Raw genomic sequence first — 20,424 nt, forward strand, 5'->3', positions numbered from 1 at the left:
TCGTGATTGTAAGTCATTAGTGAAAGCCTGCTGCCATCCCGTCGAGTGGAAGGAGCATGGTCGCCACACAGGTGGTTAGCGTTAGGAAAGTCGGCACCCAGCCGCGTGCTCAGCTAAGAAACCCATTATTGTACAGAAGAAGAACAGATACCGGAACACAATTATCAGTCTTTTCCGTGTATGTTAAATAATGCATTTTAGCTACCTTTGCCTGTTTTGGATGTTTTTATTTCTTAGTTAATTGATTTGAATGTGGTATATTAGTATCGACTACAGGAATAATTCCTTGCATTTTAGCTACCTTTGCCTGTTTTGGATGTTTTTATTTCTTAGTTAATTGATTTGAATGTGGTATATTAGTATCGACTACAGGAATAATTCCTTACCTTTAGTTGCACTTAAAATGAACCGATAAGAATCCAGCTAAGATGAAGTAGACCCTTTGTGCCCCTCTTACAACTGAAAATACCTAGAGATCACACAGCCAAGAGATCTAGAGGCTCCTGAGGGTGGGAAGAAGGAGGCGGGCAGCTGAGGGCTTTCAGGACTTGAGGAACGTGTGGCAGTGAGCCCCCTGAGCTGCTGTTTTGCCTGCTGTCCATGTGGACAGGGCGCTGGAAGAGCCTGTAGCCTTCTGCCAGCAGGCATAGACGGAAACACGCCAGAAGGTTGGTTGCCAACAGCCCAAACTGGGAAGGGGTGGTCTCGCAAGAGAAAATCCTGTTGACGCTGCCAACCCTATTCCAGCCAAATACCCACTGACGAACTCGGCAGGGCTGAGGGGAGAGCGATCGTCCACCCCATCCGGCTCCCTGTCCCCTGGAAGCAGACGGCCCTCTGCTCCCCTGACCCCCGGGATTCAGTCGGGAGCTAATCTTGCATCCGTCTCCTGGCGGAAGGAGGGGGCACCCAGACCCCCCCTCCGATGGTGTTAGAGAGCCCGGCTGGACGCTGGCCTTCCGTCCTCTGCCGGGCAGAAGCAGGGCGTGTTCTGGTTCCCCGCCTGTGTAGTCTCTCCACCGGCAGCACCGAGACTCAGCCAGGTGATGCAGGATGGACCGGTCTGCACGGTGCTTCCCGCCCCCGTCACAGGGCAGAGGGGCCCTGTGAGGTGGCCCTCCACTCCCCAGCCCGTCCTGCCTCTGAACAGGGTGGCACCTGCCAAGAGAGGAGCCCAGTGGACTGTGGTGGAAACCAGTGCTGCCGGGGCTCAGAGGGGGGCGGTGTCCTGTGGGGTGGGCTAAGGTTTCTCTCCTGCACTGAGCGCCATTTTGAGGCAGGCTCCTGTAGGAAGGGAAGGATGGCTGCTGAGAAAAAGCCCAGGCAGGAGCAAGGACAGCACTTGGGCACTGGAGCCTGGGGGCTCTGAGAGAAGGAAGGGGGGTGCGGAGAAAGGTCGTGGGTGGCCCCGGGGGAGGGGAGGCAGGAAGGGCAAGTGTTACGGGCTGAGCAGCCTAAAGGCGGTTAGTATTTATCGTATTTTATCCTCTGTTTGACTTAAAAAAATTATTATGTCTTCAGCCTGATGGGGGCTGATAAGAATGCCATATGTTTCCCTGGATGATCTGCTGGCCACTTAGCGATCACTGGAATTCCCCCAGGACCGCCTGCTTCTGGGGCAGGCACTAGCCACTGCCTCTGCCTAGAGGGCCTGCCGGGAGCTCCGAGTGCGGGGAACGCAGTAAAGCGGACGCCCGCCAGCTGCCCACAGGCCTCGCAGTCCCCACTAAGACTTGCTCGAGGTGCCAGGTCCTGGGCAGGGAGGGAGGCCCATCCTGGCTCCTGGGTCTGGCTGGGTGTAACACAGCGGCAGCACGAAGCCTTCCATCATGAGGCCTGTTTCGGTTGTGGCCCAGCATGTACTTGATCCTGCTTTCGCCGTATGAGCAAATTGTACATAAACCAGAGTTTCCACTCAGAAAATTCTGATCAATTTCTGAGTAATATCCATGTAGATGTCTCCTGAAATATACTAATCTGCTCATTTGGTGAAAAAGTACCTGAAAAGAGGATGGGTCTGAGCCAAAGCAATGAGAGAATCACGGTGCGGGTGGGAGGGTAACAAGTCAGGGTTTATCTCGTGTGTAAGTCATTAGTGAAAGGAGAATACTTTGCTGTACAGATTCAGGGTGTGGATGTCCCCAGTGCCACACTCAAGACAGGCAGCAAATTTTGTTAGGTGGTTTTTAAATTTTTGACAGTTCCCAAGAAAGAGATCTCTTTATTATCAGCAAGACACTAACAAGATAGTAGTTCATTATTTCCTTAAATTATTATATAGTAACACTGATTTAAAGTTACTTCAGTTGACGTCACGATTGGATTGCTCAGAGTGTTCCATTCATCCTTGTCTTTTCTGCAAAGGGTGCTCTGAGTAGTATCCGTGAACAACCTCATGTCGATGCTCTTTCTGTGCATTTACGAGACTGCCAGGGGCAGTAATTAGAAGACAGTCTGATGGGAAGAAATAGCTATCTATTTTGTTGTTTGGAAAAATAGTTTATGCTCATTGACAGGTTACACTCATTCTTTTCCATGTTTGGATCATTTAAATAAATAATTGTATTATAGAAGGTCACATGAGTAAACTCATTGAACTTTGTACTGAGTCAGCAGTTCATTACTGAGTACTTCCTCTGTGCCAGGCACCGTTCAGCATCTTACATGCATCATTGTACTTAACTTTATAACAACCCTGTGAGGGCAGGCATTGCCGTCACCACTGTTTCACAGACTTTGAGCAGTCAGCACCCCCAGATACACACAGCTGGTGACTGGCAGCCTTCACGTGAACCAAGACCCAACTCCAGAACATCTGGACCCGTGCTATCCTAATTGAAATTTGAGTAATTTAAAATTTATAGTGGCTATATTTCCAAAAGTTAAAAGAAAACAGATGAAATACATTTTATTTTAATATATTTATGAAAATATATCCAAAATATTCTAATTCAAATGTTAACAGTTGAGCTATTTTATATTCTTCCTTTTTTTTTTTCAGTAAGTCTTTGAAATCCTGTGTGTATTTTATACTTATTCCATAGCTCTGTTCAGGTGCTCAGCCAGGCACTTCTGGACAGAGTCGCGGACTTTTCGTAATCGACTACCCATAAACCAGATTGAAAGAATGATAGGTGTTTCCATTTAAAAATTTACCAGCCGTCATTTTGTTTTAAGGTAGTCTATTAAACTGTCATCTTAATTTAAATTCTTTCCTGACCCTTTTGTGGTATTGAAGTCATTCTGCTTCTCTTTAAAGTTTTCACAGCATAGATGGACAAAATGCCGTTTACCCAGCAGCCAATTTGAAACAATTCGCTTTGCTCAGAAATTGTATTGTTCTCTCATCCTTTTCCCTATGTTTCTATCAGGAAAGAGATCATTTTTGTATGTTCATACGTGGACATGATGGTATATTTGTTGAGAGGTGAAATAGTGTTTGTTCCAGAGGAAAGCATACTTTGTGTATCAGCCATTTACAGCGTGAGTTCTTTCAAGAGGCGATGGCTCTGAAGTGTTGGCTGTGCTCATGGGCGGTCTTTCCCTTTGCAGAACCTCATCTGCTCTGAGTGTGGGGATGAGTTCACCCTGCAGAGCCAGCTGGCCGTCCACATGGAGGAGCACCGCCAGGAGCTGGCTGCGAGCCGGACTCACGCCTGCAAGGCCTGCGGGGAGGGGTTCGAGACGCCACCACAGCTGAAGGAGCACATGAAGACTCACTATAAAGTTAGGTGTGAGCCTTTGCTTGGGCTAGAAACAATTATACAGCACATTAAAAATGGGCCTGCTTTGCTATGATTGGTTGATCGGTTACATGTCTTGGCTGCTTTAGAAACAAGAACAGGGCAACTCATCTCACGTGGTGTCGGGATGTCTTTCATAGCATGTGTTATGTGTCGGGTCTACAGTAGGACAGGAAAGGTCGAAAATTTAAATGTCATACTGTGTGGGTAGACGTTTTTAGCTATATTAAAATGTTAAAAGGTGTAGAACAAAGTATTATTGGCAATACATTTTTATGGGCAGGTAACAAGGTGTGTAGAGTGGATTCACAAAGGCCACATTAGCACCCTTTTTACTGAATTGGTTTATTTATACTACCTATTTAGAACGCACATGTTTAAATAGTTACTGTGCTTAGTGTGTATATAAATATATAAGTAAAACTTCATTTAATCATTACAAACAACCCTTCAGGCCTGATACTTTTATGTCCCCATTTTGCAGATGAGAAAAGGTAGGCTAGAGAGACCAAGTAACTTTCCCAAGGTTTTACAGCCATAAGTCAAGTGTTAGGGATTTAATCCCTAATAGTCTGGCTTTAGTGCTCATAATATTAGCAACCACACCTATATTTACATACATATATACATTTATTCCTAGTAAAACTTAACATGGCTTCGAAATTTTGTATTTGACCTATTCCTGATTATATATTTTTTACTGCTATTTCCTTTTCTTAATGATATGAAATGCAGAGTTGTTCCTGGCCCTTTGTGCTAAGTTAGCTAATGGTGATGATCAGTGGTCACACTCGTTGAGCTGATCTCTACGACAAACTATAAAAGCCCGTATTGATTAACTTTTTAATGACAGTATCATCAGTTTAACTTGCCACCCTTCCAAGCTCCAATATTTAGGAGCTATCTGTGCTGTTTAACAACCAGCACCACCACAGCAAAAGGTCCCACACCAGTTAACAAAGCTTGTAAAGTGCCTGAATGCTTTGTAGTAGTTTTATGTATTCTCTTCGGCACTGTGTTTTGGAAGCGTGGACTGAACTTCTCCATATGATCAAAGTTCTCCTGTCTTTCCCACTCCCTTCATATTACTGGTTGTTGACTAATGTGGTTCCCCCCTGATGCTTCGTTATTTCGGAGATTTTTAAACTCCCAAAATATAATGCGTGTGTCCTATCACACTAGATTTTTATTTTGGTGACGTTCTAGCACAGGCACTGTTGATTGTCCCCAGAGGTCTTGGAGAGGCGACTGAAGGTACTTATGTGGCCACCGTGCGCTAGAGCGCGCTGGCTCCTGGGCCTGCCGGGGGCCAGGCCGGCCGCCTCCGTCTCGCGGAGCTGCCGTTTAGCAGGGGAGACAGACGGTGACCAAGCAAGCGGATTAGCCAGTGCGGGTTTCAGACAGCGGGCGTGTTGAGGAGGAAGTAAATTGGATTCACCTGGGGTGATGCTCCAGGGCTGGGGCAGTCGCTGAGGCGCCTGTCTGATGTAGGCCTTTCTGAGGAGGGCCGTCTGGAGTGGGACCCAGGTGAGGAGGAGGGGCAGGCGGGCCTGCAGGTCTGGGGAGGGGCGTTCCGGGCCTGGTGGGCGGGGTGGGGGGCACTTGCCACAGTCTGAGCCGCAGGGGGAGGCCGGTGTGATGGGAGCCGGCTGCGGGGTGGAGTGGAGCTCACGGGGCTGAGTGCGAGGCGGCAGGGTCTTGGAGCTGGAGGGCGCTGAGCCCATCCGGGAACGCGGGTGTTACCGCGAGGGCAGTGGGAAAGCTTGGGAGGGTTCTGCACACGGATCGGCTGCCCAGCCTTCGGGCCGCGGCCTGGCTGCCGTGTGGGTGAGGCTGGAGCAGGGAGACCCGCGGACCAGGGCCACGGACTGAGGGCGCCGCTCGAAGGCCACGCTGCTGGCTGCAGGGCGGAGAGGCGGGAGCTTCTCTGGAGGGGTGTTGGGGTGAGAGCGGCAGCTTTTGGAGACGGACTTGAAGTCGGGGTGAGGGAGAAGGAAGAATCCAGTGTAACTTCTAAGGTTTAAGCTTCACAGCTGGGAGCTGCCGCCTCCTGTTGTGGAAAGGAGCAGGCTGAGAATAAACAGGGTTTCATTTGGGACTTGCTAGGTTTGAGGCGCCAGGGAGCCTTCAGGAGATGTCAAGTAGAGAGTTAGGTGCCCAGGGCTGGTGCTCAGAGGAGGGATCTGAGTTGTTGGAGATGGAACTTTGGAGATCATCAGCATCCAGGAGGAGCCTGGAGCAGGCAGCACACACTCGTGTCGACGTAGAAATCACACCTGCACAGGTCTTTGTGTTTGATCATCACGGGGAAAGCTTTATCTAGAAGAGACATTCCGACTTGCCTCCTCCCCAACCAAAAAAATGAGTTTTATGATATTGATACACAAAACTAATACATGTATGTGTGTGTGTGTGTCCTACACACTTATATGTGATTGATTTCTCATTAAAGCACGTTCTGATGGCCAGTCGGCCACCGTTTCCCATAGGATTTTGATTTAGAAGTGGTGACACAAGGGGTTTGACTTACTGAGTATTTTCCCTCTATGCACACTAGGGTGTCAAGTACAAGGTCTTATAGTCGGAACATCGACAGGAGTGGATTCACGTATTCATGCCCACACTGTGGAAAGACGTTCCAAAAGCCAAGTCAGTTAACTCGGCATATTAGGATACACACAGGTACGAGATGCATTTACTTTTGGGTGATTTCCCGTGGGACCTTAAGGGAAGAAAAGGTGCTTTAGAGCCAGCTAGACCTGAAATTTAATCTTGCCTTTTCCGTAGTTTGCTGATAACCTTGGTGTTACTTGTGAGATTTTGAGTAGGTAGTGGGATGTGTGAGTCTGCAGCCACAGGGTAACGTTCTGCCTGGAGGGGTAGGTTTGGGGTCTTGAGTGTGGGTAACTTAAGTATTTTCTTTTAATCCATCAGATGCTCGCACGGTATGGAATGATATTTTGATCATTTTTCTCCCTCTCCAGGTGAAAGACCATTTAAATGTAGCGAATGTGGAAAAGCTTTTAACCAGAAGGGGGCGCTGCAAACTCACATGATTAAGCATACAGGTGAAAAACCCCACGCCTGTGCCTTTTGTCCTGCCGCTTTTTCTCAGAAAGGGAATCTCCAGTCACACGTGCAGAGAGTTCACTCAGAGGTAAGCGTCACACTTGGGGGTGTGGTCCTCACAGGTGTGCAGTACGTCACAGGCTGCACGGATGGCTCTTGAGTTAAGAGTGAACCTGAGAAATTCTCCATTTTAAATGTAGACGAAGAGTTTGTGCAGAGCAGACCCTGTTTAAAAAAATACATATATATGTATATGTACACATACGCACACAGACATACACACACATATACACATACACACAAGACATACACACACAGATATACACACACATATATACTCACAGATATACGCACATATATATACACACATACACGCACACACATATACGCATACACACACAGACATACACGCACACACATACACATACGCACACAGACATACACACATACGCACACACACATATACACGTACGCACACAGACATACACACATACACGCACACATATACACATGCGCACACAGACATACATACACGCACACACATATACACATACGCACACAGACATGCACACATACACATACGCACACAGACATACACACACACACATACACACGAGACATACACACATAGGCACACACAGATATACACACACATATACACACGTATACTCACAGATATACACACATATATATACACACATACACACACATATATGCACACACACATATATATACACACGTTTGAACCTTTCTGGCTTATTATACATGGGAGAAATATAAAATACTATTTTTGTCTTTTTACCAACAGTATTATAGCTCTGATGAGTAAATGTGTGGAAATAATCCTAATACCATTCTTATGGTCCATCAATCTGAGTGCTAGCCTGTGTTATCCCTTTAGTGAACCTGAAACACAGACACTTCCAAGTGTAAGAAATTGAAAGACAAGAAAGGAAATTGAGGAGAAAGTATTTTTCTGGCGCTAGTATTGCTGACCTTGCATATGGGCCCTTTCACATTTTCTATCGAGCAGAGTCCTGGTCAGTGTACTTCCCTCCACGCTGCATGTTAGCTAGCTATTTCAGCCAAACTGATGCTCCTAAGTTTTTTGTTGTCTCCAGGTAATACTGATTTGCAAACTCTGGAAGTATTTCTCTTAAACTGGTTCAGCTTTGCTCTTATTATTATTTTTTAAAATATTTATTTATTTATTTATTTTTGGCTGCGTCGGGCTCTTTGTTGCGGCGTGCAGGCTTCTCTCTGGTGGCCTGTGGGCCTCTCTCTAGTTGCGGCGTGTGGGCTCAGTAGCCCTGCGGCATGTGGAATCTTAGTTCCCTGACCAGGGATCGAACCCATGTCCCATGCATTGGAAGGCGGATTCTTAGCCACTGGACCACCAGGGAAGTCCCCACCTTTGCTCTTATTAATTGTCATGATTTGGTGTCTTATTTAGTCTAATTGTAGATTATGAAGAAATACTTAAGCAACACAAATACTTTTATCATGGATCATTTATTTTATATAACTACAATACTTTGGAGGATGAAAAGTATCACATTCCTAAAAGCATATGTATATCTTTTAATTTTTTCCTCGGAGTAAATCCTTAAGTAACGCTAAAATGAAGAAAACCCTACATACTTCATATAGTTTGTAAAGAGACTGAGAATTTCATATGCAATGAAGTTGCTTTTAAAGACTAAGTTTTATTATCTAAGACCCAGAGACACTAGGAAGAGCGTATACATATTCGTGAGGTTACCTTTCGATCTGAGAAGAATAAATTTGGGCCGTGTAAGTGACTCTTATGGAGCTCCCTCTGTGTAGGTGATTGCTGAGGAATAACAGTGTGTTTAAATGCACAGCACCTGGAAAATGGCACCTTAGAACAGTCCCAGGGCGTGCTCGTTGCTGCTCCCGGCTTTAGGAAACCCTTTCAGGGAAGGCCGGGGACTCGCCTGCCCCCAGCCTGGGGACACCCTGGGACCTGCGGTGGGACAGGAACAACCTCTAAAGAGTGTTTGTAACATTATCTAATCCTGTGATGAGTCTAAAGCTGTAAAGTTCATTGTTAACAAGGTGCTAGGTGGAATGGGAGGTCTTAGCCAAGTTCAGAGCCGGCTGGGCTTGTTGAGTAGTGCAGAGAGGATATTGCAGGTGCTTCCTCTGTGCCTGGGTGGCCCTGTCCGTGTTACTGCTCTGTAGTCCACTCTTGGCTCTGTCACGGTGTTAAAAAGTAGTCACTATAAAAAAAAAAAAAAAAAAGTAGTCCCTGCCGTGGACTATTGGAATTGGTGATGGAAAATGTATACATTGCGTGGCCATCCATCCTGACTTGTATGTTCAAGGCTCAGAGTAAAATTATATCTAACTGTCTGGCCTTCGTTATTGAACACTGTGCTTAACCGTTTAAGAAGTTGAGAACATGTCAGACATTTTTTTACTAGAGCACAATAACTGAAAACTATGATTTTTCACTTGAACCAGTTCTGATTTATAGAAAAGACTGAAATTTCAATTAATCTCATACTGGCAATATTGTTTAAAGAGTTGGGTCATTGATTCTAGACCTATCTAACTTATAAGAAAAGGTATGATAAAGGGTTAGATTATTTCTGTTATTTTAATTGAATGGTAAATTATGATTTGCCATAATTTAAATATTTTAATCTAACAATTGTAAAAACTTATTTTCTCTTTTTTCTTTTTTAAGGTCAAGAGTGGCCCTACCTATAATTGTACAGAATGTAGTTGTGTATTTAAAAGTTTAGGTAGCTTGAACACTCATATCAGCAAGATGCATATGGGTGGGCCACAGAATTCAACAAGTGCTGCAGAGACTGCTCACGTTTTAACGGTAAGCTTAGTATGCTGGTTGATAGAAGGTATTCTTTTACCAAAATCTGTCATCTTAATTGTGACCTTGAAAATTGAATATTATTTAGAATAGTATTTAGTACCGTAAAGGTGCTATGAAAGTTTCCTATATGGAAGTATGGTGCTACTTTTATTTGTTTGCTTAATGAGTGAAAGGAAATCAAATTTTTAAAAACTTTAGAATAATATTACGTGATTCAGATTTATGGACTGTCATCTGAACCGGTTAGAAATAAGACAATGTAATCATGTAATCATTAATTTATGAAATTGTAATTCCTACAGTGTTATTGATGATGATTATTGAATATTCTTTATCCTTATGTTATATTTTAAGAATCACTTCTCTCTTTAAAGTAATATTTCTCCAGGTCTAATGTGACAGTGATACTTTTTCCTGAGATCTTGGACTTTTGGGAAACTCAATTGTATTTTTCAGTACATGTATTTAAAATTGTATGACCCCCCAAACACACCCCCTTTTACTCCTTTTTTGTAGACTTTCATAGCTCAGCCTTGATCTGCTACTTCTACTACCCTCTCAATTGATCATAAATGGCAGCATCTAAGCATAGAGTTTGGTGTCCTAACCAACAGCAGAGACTTTGGACGTACAAGTCTCAGGAGTGTTGAAGTAGCTAATGAATGCCGTCTGCCGATAGTCTGTGTTAAGTCAGCAGCTGCCTCCTACCAAACTAGAAAATAGGCCTAGTTTGTATTTAGTTCCCAAGCATGAAGTTCACATTTAGTGTTTACTTTTTCTTTTCTTTTCTCACAATATTTGCAGCTTAAGATGATTCCTCAACTTACTCTTGATCAGGGAGGATGTTGTAAAGAAGTTCTAAAACTGGAGAAATAATTAGAGTCTAATAATTATGTCTTAAATTCTAGTTTGGACTGAGTATTTTTTAAATAAAATTTTCAATGTATAAATCAAGCAAATATTCATTTCCTTTGGCAGTATGCAAATCAAATATGTAGATGTAGTGAATTACTTGGAATGATAATGCAAATCATTTTTTAAATTTATAGTCTCAGTAAAAAAACTGAAAATGTAGTATAGGGGTTTGGAAACCTGGGATCCACGCCACCTTTTACCCTCATCTGCGTGTGTAAGAGCGCTCTGTGTCAGGTTACACGTACCATTTTTCAGGACTGTCTAGGGATCAGTGTTCAGCCTCCTGAACACTGTCTCTTATTTTTCCTCTCCCATTTTCTAAATCTTGACCTTTTTGCTTTACTTTGGAGGGTTTTTTTCAACTTTGTCTTATAATTCTTTCCTTGAATTTTTTTTAAGCTAGTAAGGTTTTTTAATTTCTGAGATCTTTCCATGTGATCTGATTGTTTCTTTTTCAAGATACTCTTTTCTGGTTTGATGTACTTTCCTTTGAAATCTAATCAGCATTTTCTTTTAAAAGTTCTCTTCTAGTCATTGAATTGTCTGTCTTGTGCATCTCCCCACTCCTCCTTCTTTCAGATGTCTTATAGTTCTTGATTGCCTGTATTTAAGAAGGGGGCATCAGGAAACCTGCCTCTGAACTTTTTATGCGTGAACAGAGCTGGTTGAACTCCAGGGTTACTTATAATTGGCCAGGGAACCAGCTCTTAAGATTGGGGTCCCTGGTGGCAGAATGTAAAAGATTTTTTGTTTAATCTACGGAACTAAGGGCCACAAAAGGTGCCCTAGCTCTCCCCAAATAGTTTTTTCATTTTTATCTCTTTTAGAGGCAATCCCCCATTTTTTTGCCTGAAGGTAAGTGCCTAATTGCCATCTGTTCTATGGAGGAAGACAGGGGATTCATTGTCAGTGTTAAGTATTTTAATTAATAGACTTTATTTTTTGGAGCAGTTTTAGGTTAATAGTAAAAGTGAGCGGAAAGTACAGAAAACTCCTGTAGACTCCTCTCCAGCAACTCACATAAGTTATTATCCCCATTATTGCACCTTGCATTGGTGTGGTGCATTTGTTACAACTGAGGGATGGGCACTGGTGCGTTATTATTAACTAAAGCCCGCAGTTTATGTCAGGGCTCACTCTCGGTGGGGCGTGTCCCGTCGGTTGGGCCGGTGTAGAACGCCCTGTTACCCACCATTACAGCATGGCACAGGGTAGTTCTCTGCCCCTGCCCTCTTCTGTGTATGCGTTTCACGTTCCTGGGTTTCTGAGGAATCAGATCAGCTCTCTCTTCACATGTTCTTGGCTGTAGCTTTACAGAGCATTTATTCCTCCAATGCCCCTGTTTTTCGGGAATTAAAAAAATTTTTTTAAACCACAGTGATTTCTTGCTTGTTTTCTATATTTTGCAACTCTTTTACTCCTTCATTTTAATGGACTAAGAGGGAGATGAGGTCTGTGCGCCTCACCCCATCTGGAAGGAATGGTCTCTGCCACCACTTACAGGACGTGAATTGTGCTAGAAACATTCATTGAGTATATTTTCTTAAGGGCCAGTTTTGTGTCTAACTTAAAAATCAGTGAGGCATTTTATTTAAAATTTATGTTTGGATATGTATCGCTGACTCACTCTGTTATACAGCAGAAACTAACACACCATTGTAAAGCAATTATACTCCAATAAAGATGTTAAAAAAAAATTTGGGATACTAATTTTGGGATTTTAATGCTCATAAGGGAGATATGCCTGTTTCTTTCCTTTTTTAAAAAAACTGGTGTACAAATTAACGTAATTGTTTATATTTTTAACGAAATGTTGCTGTGTTTCAGGCCACGCTGTTTCAGACTTTACCTCTTCAGCAGACGGAAGCCCAGGTCGCGTCTGCTCCGAGTCAGCAGAGTTCCCAGGCGGTGGCCGATGTCATCCAGCAGCTGCTGGAGCTGTCGGAGCCGGGGCCTGCGGGGCCCAGCCAGCCGCCTCAGGCAACCCAGCAGCTGAGCATCACGGTGGGGGTCAGCCAGGACATCCTGCAGGTGAGGCACACTTACCTGCTCCGGTCTGTGTTTCTCAGCGACTGGGTGTCATCACTGAACGCGACATATTCAGGTCTTGTCAAAGGAAAGCGATCTTCCTTAAAAATGTGTCGTAATTGAAAAAATTACATTGAAACAAAATATGCTTGTTTGATTACTTATGGACAGTGCAGTATTTGAAATGATTTATTACTCGCTAAATAAAAAGTTTAGCACTCTAATTTCTTCTCTGTAAGTGAATTTTCTTGAAAAGTGTAGGCTTTTCAGAACTTCCTTGTATCTATCCGTGTTGACAGAGGGTAAGGAATATTTCATCCTTTCCCGCCGCGCTCCTTGGAGATAGCACTGCCTGTCTTGACAGTGTGTGAGCGTCCCTGCTCGTGTGGCGCTGGAGCGCGCGGAGGGCAGAGGGCTCTTCTGAGTCTTCTTCCCAGCCCAGCTCCGTAGTCACCGCCTTCATTCCCAAGCAGAGACGGCCTTCTCTCTCCTCTCCCTCTGTTTACTTACTGACGTGAACCCTAACCTCTCCCCTCTACCTTTGTGGTGACAAGTTGGCCGGGGTGTGAAGAATCTCAGGTTGTCATGACGGCTGATGTCGTGAGGGTGACCCCGCTGTAGTTTCAACCAGTGATTCCTAAATGTGTTACAGACAACTAGAGTTGTCTGAGAGAAAATTGCTAAAAGGCAAGTGAATTAATTTCAGTGCCCTTGAATTTAGAACTGTAAATGCTTGCCACACCAGATTTTGGGTGGAGGTGAGATGTCAGATATCAGGAGGGGTGTTTCAGCCTCCAGGGGCTGGGCGTTTCGCTCAGAGATGGCTGCTTGGCGATGTAGCTCTTACGCCCAGTGGGGTGGAGTCAGAGTTCCGTAGGTCAAGCTTGGTCGCGTCTTTGTAATTGACTTTGGCGGGCAGGTGTGGGCATCGTGCCTCCTAACCTCCTAGTTCTGTTCTGTCTCAGCAAGCCTTAGAAAACAGTGGGCTGTCTTCAATTCCAGTTGCAGCGCATCCCAGCGACCCCAGCCACGCCAAGGCCGCGGCTGCTCAGGGCCAGGCTCCAGACGCTCCCAACGTTTCAAGGGAGCCAGCTGAGCCTACGGCCGCAGAGCGAGAAGAAGGACAGGAGACCACAGAGAAGCTGGATAAAAAGGAAAAAAAGATGATAAAGAAGAAATCGCCGTTCCTACCTGGTAATTTTAGTATGCTTTAAGGTTTAGACACTTTGGGTGGCCTATTGCTGCTTTTTAAGAAACACGCCCTCCTTTTTCCTTCTGAAGGTGGTATGTTTGTTGAAGGCTCTGATAGCGTCTACCTAATAGCATTTGTTTATCGTAAACTTCGTTAAACTTACCGACGTCCCTGTGTTTAGGGCCCCTCCTGACTCGTCCCGCCGCTGTCAGGCCCCTCGTCCCCTCCAGCCCTTCCCGCCAGTCTCTGCCCCTTCGTCCCCCAGTGCCGCCGCCTGATGCTTCTAAAGCCCCTCTGCTCGAAACCCTTGGCCCTTTCCTGCCACACCTGCTCCAGCACCTGCTCTGTTTCTCGGCCCACAAGCCCTCCGCAGCGTGCCCCAGCGTGCATTTCGGTCTTCCCTCCCGGGTGACCTGGGTGCAAGCTTCTGTTACGGTAAACTTGGATTCCTGCTGTTCTCTCAACGTTCTCACGTCTTCTGAATGGCACGGGTTTCCCCAGGCTTTTCTGCATCATGAATGTCTTCTTCCTCACCCTCCTCTCCTGTGCTCTGTGCAGACTCCGGGTGGTCATTTGAGGCCAGATCATGCCGCCTCCTCGTAGGAGCACAAGTCTCCCTCGTCTCAGTCCTACAGACTGGAATGTTTAGGACCCCCGCGGTCCCTCGTGTCACTTGTGGACAGCTAGAATACATTCCCTTCATTTCCGAACACCCCACGGTGCTCAGTATGGCCCATCGCACGGGAGCAGGCATTACTGCATCTTTCTTGAAGAAAATAGATTCCTGCCTTTTGGGAAGAGCATTCCTTTGAAAATATTTTCTCAGTGAATATAACTACTCTGCCCCTCCCAGATGTCTTGGGAGCAAGTGCTTTCTTTCTGGAGAGCATGGGGTAACCCTGTCATCTCTGTTAACACTTCTTTCTGAAAATGTATTTTCTCATTGTTAACGTACGCTTGTGAGATCCTCGTTTCTCAACCCACAGAACGTTGTGGCCCTACTCTCCTTTTTCTTTTGATCTGGCCCCTCCTCCCCAAGTGAAAAATAGGACGATGGAATCTAAGCAGTTTATTGTCTGGGTTTTCCTGGGCTCTAGAGAGGCAAGAAGGAAATAAAGGGCCATTGCCACATATTTTTAATAGCTATATGATAGCCTTGTAGGTTACACGTTAGCTGTGCATTCTTGAACGTCTCCTTTACGTGCCCCTGATAAACTGATGGAAACCCATAGTCCTTGCAAAACGTTTCGTACGAGTTAACTGCTAGTCGTCACGCTGAGCCTATGAACATGCTCTGATGTGGCTGCAGGCAACATACACGTCTTCAGGTGAAAGGCCAGACCTGGCTTCCTGAAAGTACCGAGGAAGGGAGACTTCATCCTGGGCCGTCCCGTATCTGTAGGTGTTAGAAACAGCTTTCTCTTTTGCACTGAGCAGTATTAGATGGAGATTTCAAAATGGAACTGCAGTTAACCTTATTGTACGTTGTTTTAATGTGGAGTGTTGTGTTCATCGAGTTTGTAAAGATTATGCAAATTAATTTTTGAAATACTTGAATAAATGAAGTACTTAGAGCACTTAGCAAGTTTATGTAGTTCTAGTAAATTTTAGATTAAATGTGATCCTTACTACAGGTTGGAGCCAGCTTTTTTTGTTTTAACCATCTCTCTGATATTGTGATGAGAAAATTATTATGGGGACATGTTTCTATATAAAGATATTCCTCTTGATTAAAACTTTATAGGGACCAGTATACGTTTAATGTAATGATTGTTTCTGAAAATACCTCTTCAGGGGTAGTTGATACCATCTGATACCCTAAGAAGACCCTGAGCAAACTATTCTTGTCTCGTAAGTCATAACATTTTCTTAACAGCTTAAAATTAACCTTAATTACATTTCCAAATTGAACTCTGCCATCTATAGCTATCACTATTTGATTTATTCAGTTTTGTGAGAGTGAATATTTTTAGTAGAATTTGCTTTGTTATTTTAAGAGGTATTTTGTGTATCAGTTAAACGTTTAGCAGATGCTTTTCTATTTATCATAAAACTTGTGACATATAAATCATTATGAAGCTGTAATAAAGTCAGTTAACCTTTAAAATGTCAGCTTCCTCATCTGTAAAAGGGGTAGATGAAAGGGATAGAATAAATGGAAGAGAACTGAATAGCGCCTGACACATACCAAGTGCGTAATGAATACGTATGTTTTTAAGTTATTTTAAAAGCAGGTGAAACTTGCTCATGCCCCACAATTCAAAAGGTACATGATGGGGTACAGTGGAAAGCGGGGAGTCCCCTCCCTGCTCATCTTGGTCCTCCATGCGCCCCTCCCTCAGGCAGCTGCCGTCACTGGGGTCTTCTGTGTCTTTTAAACGAGCTTAGGCATATTATTATACATTATATATTATTGTTTTTTAGCAGGATGTATGGCATACTGTACATATTATTTTGTGGTTCACTTTTTTCCACCTGATAGCTTGTTTTACAAGATGCCTGAATGGTATTCCCTTTTATGGGTAAATAATATTTAGGTATTTGCCAGTACCAATAATGCTGTCGTGGATACGTGTATATCTGTAGGGTGCATTTCTGGAAGTGTCAGAGCTCCCAGAGGGTAAGTTCTGTAAAGATTGTTTTAAAGTACTGATGTTGAAATAATTGCAGGCTTACCAGAAATGTTGTGGGAACAGTGAATACAGAGAATTGCCTTTTGCCTTCACCTAGATCCTCCAAGTGCTAAATGTTCTGCTGCATTCGTTTTCTCTTTACCTAGTAGTGTTTTGTGAGCTGTGTCTACGGCACGTATTCTTTTCTAATTTGTTTGGCTTTTGAGTTAAAAGGGAGAGGTATTTTCTTTTTTATAGCAGAAGGGGGAGAAATGTTTTGTTTTTATGTAGCCAAATTTGTCAGTGTTTTATGACTTTTGGACTCATGTAATACTTAGAATTCAACACTGACATTATGGAAAAAGTGCCTCTTTTATCTAACACTTATACTTCCGTTTTTTTATACATCATTACAAAACGATCACCATGATATGTCCAGTTACTATCTGTTTACTCTCATATTTTAAACCAAATCTTTGACTCAGTTTTATTTTTTGTTTCCAGATGGGCACCCAGCTGCCTAGACACCATTTATTGAATAAGTCACATATTCCCCGCTGGAAAGCAATGCTGCTTTTATCATATATTATACTCTCAAACCTGTATGGGTCTTTTCTGGACTTTATTCCAGTAATCTGTCTTTTTATTCATGTGTTGTGATACCAAATGGTTTTAGCTTTATCGTGTGTTTTGTAACTAAGATGCCTAGTCCTCTCTCACTACACTTTTCTTTAAAGTGTATTTTTTACTGTTTTCACATATTTGTTTTTTCATATGTACTTTAAAAGCGACTGCTAAACTTCCAAAACTAGTTCTAAAAGAATTCCTATTGGTATTTGTATATGAGTGATTTAATCAGAGAGAATTGATGCCTTTATAAATTTTTGTCTTTATACCAAAGAATAGGGTTAATAGGGTATTACATGAAATCATGTGTGTGAAACTTTTGAAAATTGTAAAGCGCTATAGAACTTAAAGAATCTTTCATTCAGTAAAAAGAATAACTTAAGAAAAAAGAATAGGGTATGCATTTCCATTTACTCAGATCTTTTCTTTTTTTTTCCCATATTTTAGTAGTATTTTAAAATCTTCTTCCGGATTTTGTTGGTAGGTATGAAGGATGTTGATTTTCACTTATTAAAATGTGGGCCTCTTTCTGAGTTTTAGTTTTTTAGGTGTATAATCATATCACTTGTAAACAATGATTTTACCTTTTCCTTTATAGTTATTACTGTGTATTTCTTTATCTTATCTAGTTACATTGGCTAGTATCACTCAGACATGATAAATTAATGGCAGTGTGGTAGTGGACATTTTCCTCACCTTAATAGGATTGCTTTTAGTATTTTCCTGTCAAGTCAAATGTTGTATTGATATGTTTTATTCACCTCCTCCTGTTTTTAGGCAGTTTTTTAAAACTTAAAACTAGACGTTGAATTTTAGTAAATGCCTTTTCGTCTTGAAGATGATTATGCATGTTTTTTCTTTTAAAATTTATTAATGTGTTTGAAGAGAAAAGCTGTTGCCCAGCACCAGGAAAGATTGCCATGTGGGAATGCAGAACTGGTTTTCCAGATCATTCAGTTTGTCAAAGGGTCAGAAATCTGGATTCAGTTTTCTTTTTCTAACACTGCCTGGGCCAAACAAAATATATGCAGGCCAGATTTAGAGACAGCTTCAGGTTGAAGCTTCCGCTTCAACTGCCCGTTTATATCTCTCTTCCAGTTCATTCCCAGAAATAATTAGAACCTGGTGACAGTTTTATGTCATCTTATGTAATTAAAGACATATTTTCATTTTTGTTTGAAAAACAAATCTGATTTGGGGAGATGATTTCCAAATTTTAGCTGATAGATATTATGGTTCTGTCGTATCTTTTTGTACATTGTTTTTCTGATTTGTCATGATAAGACCTTTAGGTAATTATTGCACTTTTTCTAAATTAATTTTTACCTATTAGTTTTAAGTAATCTTAAGTTTTAGACTTCCTTAGTATAAGCAATATCACCTAAAATAAATATCTTTCTCTCACTTTAAAAACCATTTCCTTTGTTTTCTACTCTTTTCCCCCCACCCACTGTGGTGTGTGTATGTTCCTCTCTTTGTTCTTGTTTTTAGAAAAATATTACTTTTCATTCTTTTACCTAACCTCTTTCTCTATGTTAATTAGTCCTATAAAGAGTGTTATATTCAGGAAAATACATTTTCTCTCCTTATGGATTCACTGGCACATAAGGAAAATTCCTTGTATTTACTGATAACAAAGAGAAGGAAACAAGAGCTTTTCTTTTCCCTAATAAAACTATGTCTGTAACGACACAGTTAAATAAAGAGTGAAATTTTTCTGATGAATTTCATCAGCATGGCCCAAATCTCTTTGATTTCAAGTGGATTCCTTACCTTATTTTAGGTGTCTGTTTAATTTCTGGTGAATACATCTAATTGAAGTTTAAAAAGCTGATTCTGCCACATTAGAAATTTGCCAATTTACATATTATTTTCCTAATTACATTTCCATAAATTCCACTTGCGACTTTTCTTCTGAGAGGAATAGCTTCAAACCTGGATCAAGGTTGAATAACAGTATTGGGATGGCCAAAAGTTTCATTTGGTTTTTTCCGTACGATGGCTCTAGTAGCACTTAGTTGTCTTTAACTTCATTCGAAACAATTTTGTTAGATTGTATGTGACAGCTGTCGTATCAGCGTGCATTTAAAAAAAGACTTAACCAAAACTGGTGAATTTTTGTGTAGCCATTTTAATATTGAAGAGAAGAAAAAAAAAGCAACGTTTTCAGCATATTACGCTTTATTATTTCAAGAAAGGTAAAGACGCAACCGAAACGCAAAATAAGATTTGTGCAGTGTATGGAGAAGGTGCTGTGACTGATCGAACATGTCAAAAGTGGTCTGTGAAGTTTCGTGCTGGAGATTTCTCGCTGGACGATGCTCCACGGTCGGGTAGACCACTTGAAGTCGATAGCGATCAAATCGAGACATTAATTGAGAGCAGTCAATGTTATACCACGCGGGAGATAGCCGACATACTCCAGATATCCAAATCAAGCGCTGAAAATCATTTGCACCAGGTTATGTTAATCGCTTTGATGTTTGGGTTCTATATGAGTTAAGTGAAAAAAACCTTGACCATGTTTCCGCATGCGATTCTCTACTTAAACGTAATGAAGAGAAAACGTTCCGTTTTTAAAACAAATTGTGACGGGCGATGAAAGGTGGATACTGTACAATAATGTGGAACGGAAGAGATCGTGGGGCAAGGGAAATGAACCACCACCAGCCACACCAAAGGGCGGTCTTCATCCAAAGAAGGTGATGTTGTGTATATGATGGGATTGGAAGGGAGTCCTCTATTACGAGCTCCTTCCGGAAAACCAAACAATTCCAACAAGTACTGCTCCCATTTAGACCAACTGAAAGGAGCACTCGACAAAAAGCATCCAGAACTAGTCAACGGAGAACGCATAGTCTTGCACCAGGGTAACGCAAGACCGCATGTTCCTTTGATGACCAGGCAAAAACTGTCACAGCTTGGCTGGGAAGTTCTGATTCATCCGCCATATTCACCAGCCGTTGCACCTTCAGGTTTCCATTTATTTTGGTCTTTACAAAATTCTTGTAATGGAAAATATTTCAATTCCCTGGAAGATTGTAAAAGGCACCTGCAACAGTTCTTTGCTCAAAAAGATAAAAAGTTTTAGGAAGATGGAATTATGAAGTTGCCTGAAAAATGGCAGAAGGTAGTGGAACAAAAGGGTGAATACGTTGTTCAATAAAGTTCTTGGTGAAAATGAAAAACGCATCTTTTATTTTTACTTAAAAACCAAAGGCACTTCTTGGCCAAACGCAATATTTAGCGTTGCAAAAGAATCTTCTGTATTTGATCATAAATCATGAACTCATTCATGATCAAATATGCTATTTCTTTGTTTTAACTATTTATCAGTTCCTTTCTATAGCATAAGAATTTACCATTTCCTCATTATTT

The 20,424-nt window shown here is 42.4% G+C and overlaps 1 protein-coding gene across 9 annotated transcripts in view; it reads left to right on the forward strand.

Moving 5' to 3' along the window:
* The window catches only part of ZNF236 (zinc finger protein 236), a 98,976-nt gene that overhangs the window by 23,631 nt on the left and 54,921 nt on the right, over positions 1-20,424 (forward strand). For 8 of the 9 annotated variants that reach the window (XM_059895618.1, XM_059895609.1, XM_059895610.1 and 5 more), the window contains 6 exons: positions 3,553-3,731; positions 6,301-6,425; positions 6,728-6,900; positions 9,526-9,669; positions 12,415-12,618; positions 13,581-13,809. In XM_059895618.1, coding sequence (XP_059751601.1) covers positions 3,553-3,731; positions 6,301-6,425; positions 6,728-6,900; positions 9,526-9,669; positions 12,415-12,618; positions 13,581-13,809 — 1,054 coding nt within the window. The remainder of the gene's footprint in view (positions 1-3,552; positions 3,732-6,300; positions 6,426-6,727; positions 6,901-9,525; positions 9,670-12,414; positions 12,619-13,580; positions 13,810-20,424) is intronic. The other variant, XM_059895617.1, reaches the window with a different exon arrangement.

This window comes from Balaenoptera ricei, chromosome 14 (genome assembly GCF_028023285.1).
Source record: "Balaenoptera ricei isolate mBalRic1 chromosome 14, mBalRic1.hap2, whole genome shotgun sequence".
NCBI classification, from domain to species: domain Eukaryota; kingdom Metazoa; phylum Chordata; class Mammalia; order Artiodactyla; family Balaenopteridae; genus Balaenoptera; species Balaenoptera ricei.